Source organism: Arachis ipaensis, chromosome B05 (genome assembly GCF_000816755.2).
Source record: "Arachis ipaensis cultivar K30076 chromosome B05, Araip1.1, whole genome shotgun sequence".
Lineage (NCBI taxonomy): Eukaryota > Viridiplantae > Streptophyta > Magnoliopsida > Fabales > Fabaceae > Arachis > Arachis ipaensis.
The window spans coordinates 70,495,170-70,498,388 of record NC_029789.2 but is presented as its reverse complement, the minus strand read 5'-3'; the positions used below and the strand labels follow the sequence as shown (position 1 = coordinate 70,498,388).

The window sequence follows — 3,219 nt, the reverse complement described above, 5'->3', positions numbered from 1 at the left end:
TTTGCAAGCTTGTTTACATTTCTCGTATTCAACCTCAAACACCAAGAGAACTCCTAACCAATGATGTGCATCTTAGGGCAACTCCTAGGGAGAACGACTTGGGACTAATACTCTCGGTTATTGATTTTGAATTGTGGACACACATTTTCTATGTTTGATGCGTTATAGCTTGTTGGTTTAGACTATACTCATGACATAATCCTATTGGGAAATTCTATACTGACAAAATATCGCTCATCAAAATGGCGCCGTTGCTGGGGAGTTGCATATGTGTGCCATGTTACTGGTTAGTGTAAATATGTGGATATGTGAATACTTGCATTTTTATTGATTGTTTGCTAGTTCAATTGTTAGTTAGGATTAACCTTTGTTTAGTGCATCTTGATGTCATGAGCTTTATGCTTCTTTCATTGAATGATGCGTTCACTACCAGATCCTAGCTTAGCCCCTTTTGATCCGGAAATTAAGAGAACTATCTCACATCTTAGGCAATCTCAGAGACGGTTAGCCTTTGAAGGTGATGAAAGGGTTCCTACCAATTCACCAACCTTATCCAAGGTTGAATCGGAAACGTCATTTGAGGAGGAAACCATCTATTCTTCCATCCGTACTACTAATACGTCTTCTATTGATCTAGGTAGCAAAACTATGGCCACTCCAAGGAGAGTCACTCTTAAGGAACCCGGTGCTCCGGACTTTATTCTTCAATCGCTTCAAGTGCATCATCTGGAGTTAAATGCTAATTTTGAGCTCAAGACCACCTTGATTAATCTTCTACCCAAGTTTCATGGACTCTCCGCCCAAGATCCTATTAGATACCTTAGAGACTTTCTAGGTGTATGTTCAACAACTAGGCGGGAGGGTTCCGATGAGGTTGCTATTTGGCTATTTGCCTTCCCATTTTCACTTGAGCGAAGAGCCAAAGAGTGGTTCTACACTTTGCCCGATGAGATTGTTAGTGATTGGAATTTGCTTCGAAGGGAGTTTTTAGATAAATTCTTTCCTCCGGAGGTGACGGATAGATTGAGGAAAGAAATTTCATGCATTGTCCAAGGTGAAATGGAAACTCTATATGAGTATTGGGAACGATTTCGGAGGCTTCTTGACTCATGCCCCTACCATATGATCGACATTCTAATGTTGATTAGCTATTTTTGCCAAGGAATGAAACCACAAGACAAGATCCTCTTGCATGCCTCAAGCAATGGTTCCTTGAGAAAGTATAAAACGGCGGAGGAGGCATGGCAATTGATCACCGATTTGGCCGAGTCCACTAAACACGCTAGACAAAGAAACAACCATCCAAGAGCTATAAATGAAGTTTCTACTAGTGGTGAGACTGTCGCCCTTACCCAAACCTTGGGAGAAATGACAAATATTCTCAAGCAACTCCATCTCAATCAACAACAACCTCCACCTCCTCAACCACAACAAAGTCAACAGTTGGTCTCCCCCCCCCAAAGAGTGTGCAGAATTTGCTCTTGTTACACCCATTACACCGATGAATGCCCCAAACCTCCAAGATGATAATACCTTGGTGGCTACTAATGCCTACTACAATCGCCCAAACAAATGTTATCACCAACAAGGAGGCAACTATAATCAAGAGGGTACTTTTAACTAAGGTTGGCAAGACAACTCCAACCAAGGATGGAGGGATAACTATAATCAAGGAGGAAGGGACAACGGTGGAAACTAAAGGTGGAAGGACAACGGTGGGAACCAAGTGTGGAGGGACATCTATAATCAAGGAGGAAGGGACAACGGTGGGAACCAAAAATGGAACAACAATAACCAACAAAACTGGTACCAACAAAACCCTCCATACCAAAACCAAAGCCAAGGTAGGGCCTACTAAACCTAGCAAGCACTTCATCAAAGGCAAGCCCCTCAATCCAACCAACCACAAGCCCCCTAAATTACTTACCCTTCTTCTTCTCCCTTCAACCAAGATGAGATCCGTTCTCTCATTCAATGACAAAAAGAATTTCAAGCCTCGATTAACTCTAGCATCAATGGTCTTGTATCTACCATCCAAGCCCTTATTTCTCGTATGGATTCAACCTCTAGCTCTAATGTTCAACCCTCAAGCTCTAGTGCCTTACCTTCTTAACCCCTACCTAACCCTAAGGGTGGCATCAATGCCATCACCTTGAGGTCCGGTACCAAATTGCAAGAGAGAAGTCATGAAGAGCCAAGTCCAATAGAGGTCACTCAAGATGAGGATGTGGTTGAGTTAGAAGAAGTCGAAGAGGAGGATGAAGCCCAAGAGGTAGTTGAAGAAGTGATTGCTCAACTAAGGGGTGGAATTCCTAAGGATGGAAATGTCTTGCAGGAAGCTACTCCAATTCCATTTCCCACATTGGCAAGGAAGACCAAGAAGCAAGTTGATTTGGATCCCAAAATGTTAGAGATATTCAAGAAAGTTGAGGTAACCATTCCTCTCTTTGATGCTATGCACCAAGTAACTAAATTTTCCAAGTTTCTAAAGGACCTATGCATGAACAATGAGAAGCTTAATGATTTAGAAACTATTCCATTGGGAAGCTCAATCTCCACTTTAACGGATGATGTGCCGGAGAAGTGTGGTGACCTTGGCCCTTGCCTAGTAACTTGCACCAAAGATGGGGTACAATTTGTCGACTGTATGTGTGGTCTCGGTGCTTGCGTGAGCATCATGCCTTTGTTCATTTATGAGGTCTTAAAGCTTCCACCATTGAAACAGTCGGCCGCCCAGTTTGTTTTGGCGGACAAAAGCATAATTTTTGTAGTTGGTATTGCGGAGGATGTTCTACTGAGTATAAAGGGGTTAGTACTCCTGATTGATTTTCATATTCTTAAGATGCCCCCTAGTGATTCTGGGAGGACCTCATCTATCTTGCTTGGGAGGCCGTTCTTGAAGACCTCCCGGTTCAAATTAGATGCGTTTTCGGGTACCTACTCGTTTGAGATCGATTGAAGAGAAGTGAGCTTTAATCTTGATGAAGCCATGAGACACCCACCAGAGGACCATTCTATCTTCCGGTGTGATATGATTGATAATGTTGTGGCCAAAATTCACCAAGATGTGGGGAGTTCCCATGTATGATTCAAGACCCAAGTGTAGGGAGTTCCCATGTATGTGAAGAAGATGCCTTATCACCTCCGGTGATACCGGAAGACAAGGTGCCAAGTCATGAACAAAGTACAGATTTGAAGCCACTCCCATCCCACCTAAAA

The 3,219-nt window shown here is 43.0% G+C and overlaps 1 protein-coding gene across 1 annotated transcript; it reads left to right on the top strand.

Moving 5' to 3' along the window:
• On the top strand, positions 418–2,959 carry LOC107640699. The gene is made up of 2 exons (XM_016344204.1): positions 418–1,341; positions 2,132–2,959. Exons 1-2 carry the CDS (start codon positions 418–420, stop codon positions 2,957–2,959), a joined length of 1,752 nt encoding a protein of 583 aa, XP_016199690.1.

Excerpts from the sequence above, each read along its gene's own strand:
- LOC107640699 (XM_016344204.1), top strand. The coding sequence starts at position 418 with ATGCGTTCACTACCAGATCCTAGCTTAGCCCCTTTTGATCCGGAAATT. Across the intron at positions 1,342-2,131 it reads TTTCTACTAGTGGTGAGACT|GGTGGCATCAATGCCATCAC; the intron begins GTCGCCCTTACC and ends CCTAACCCTAAG.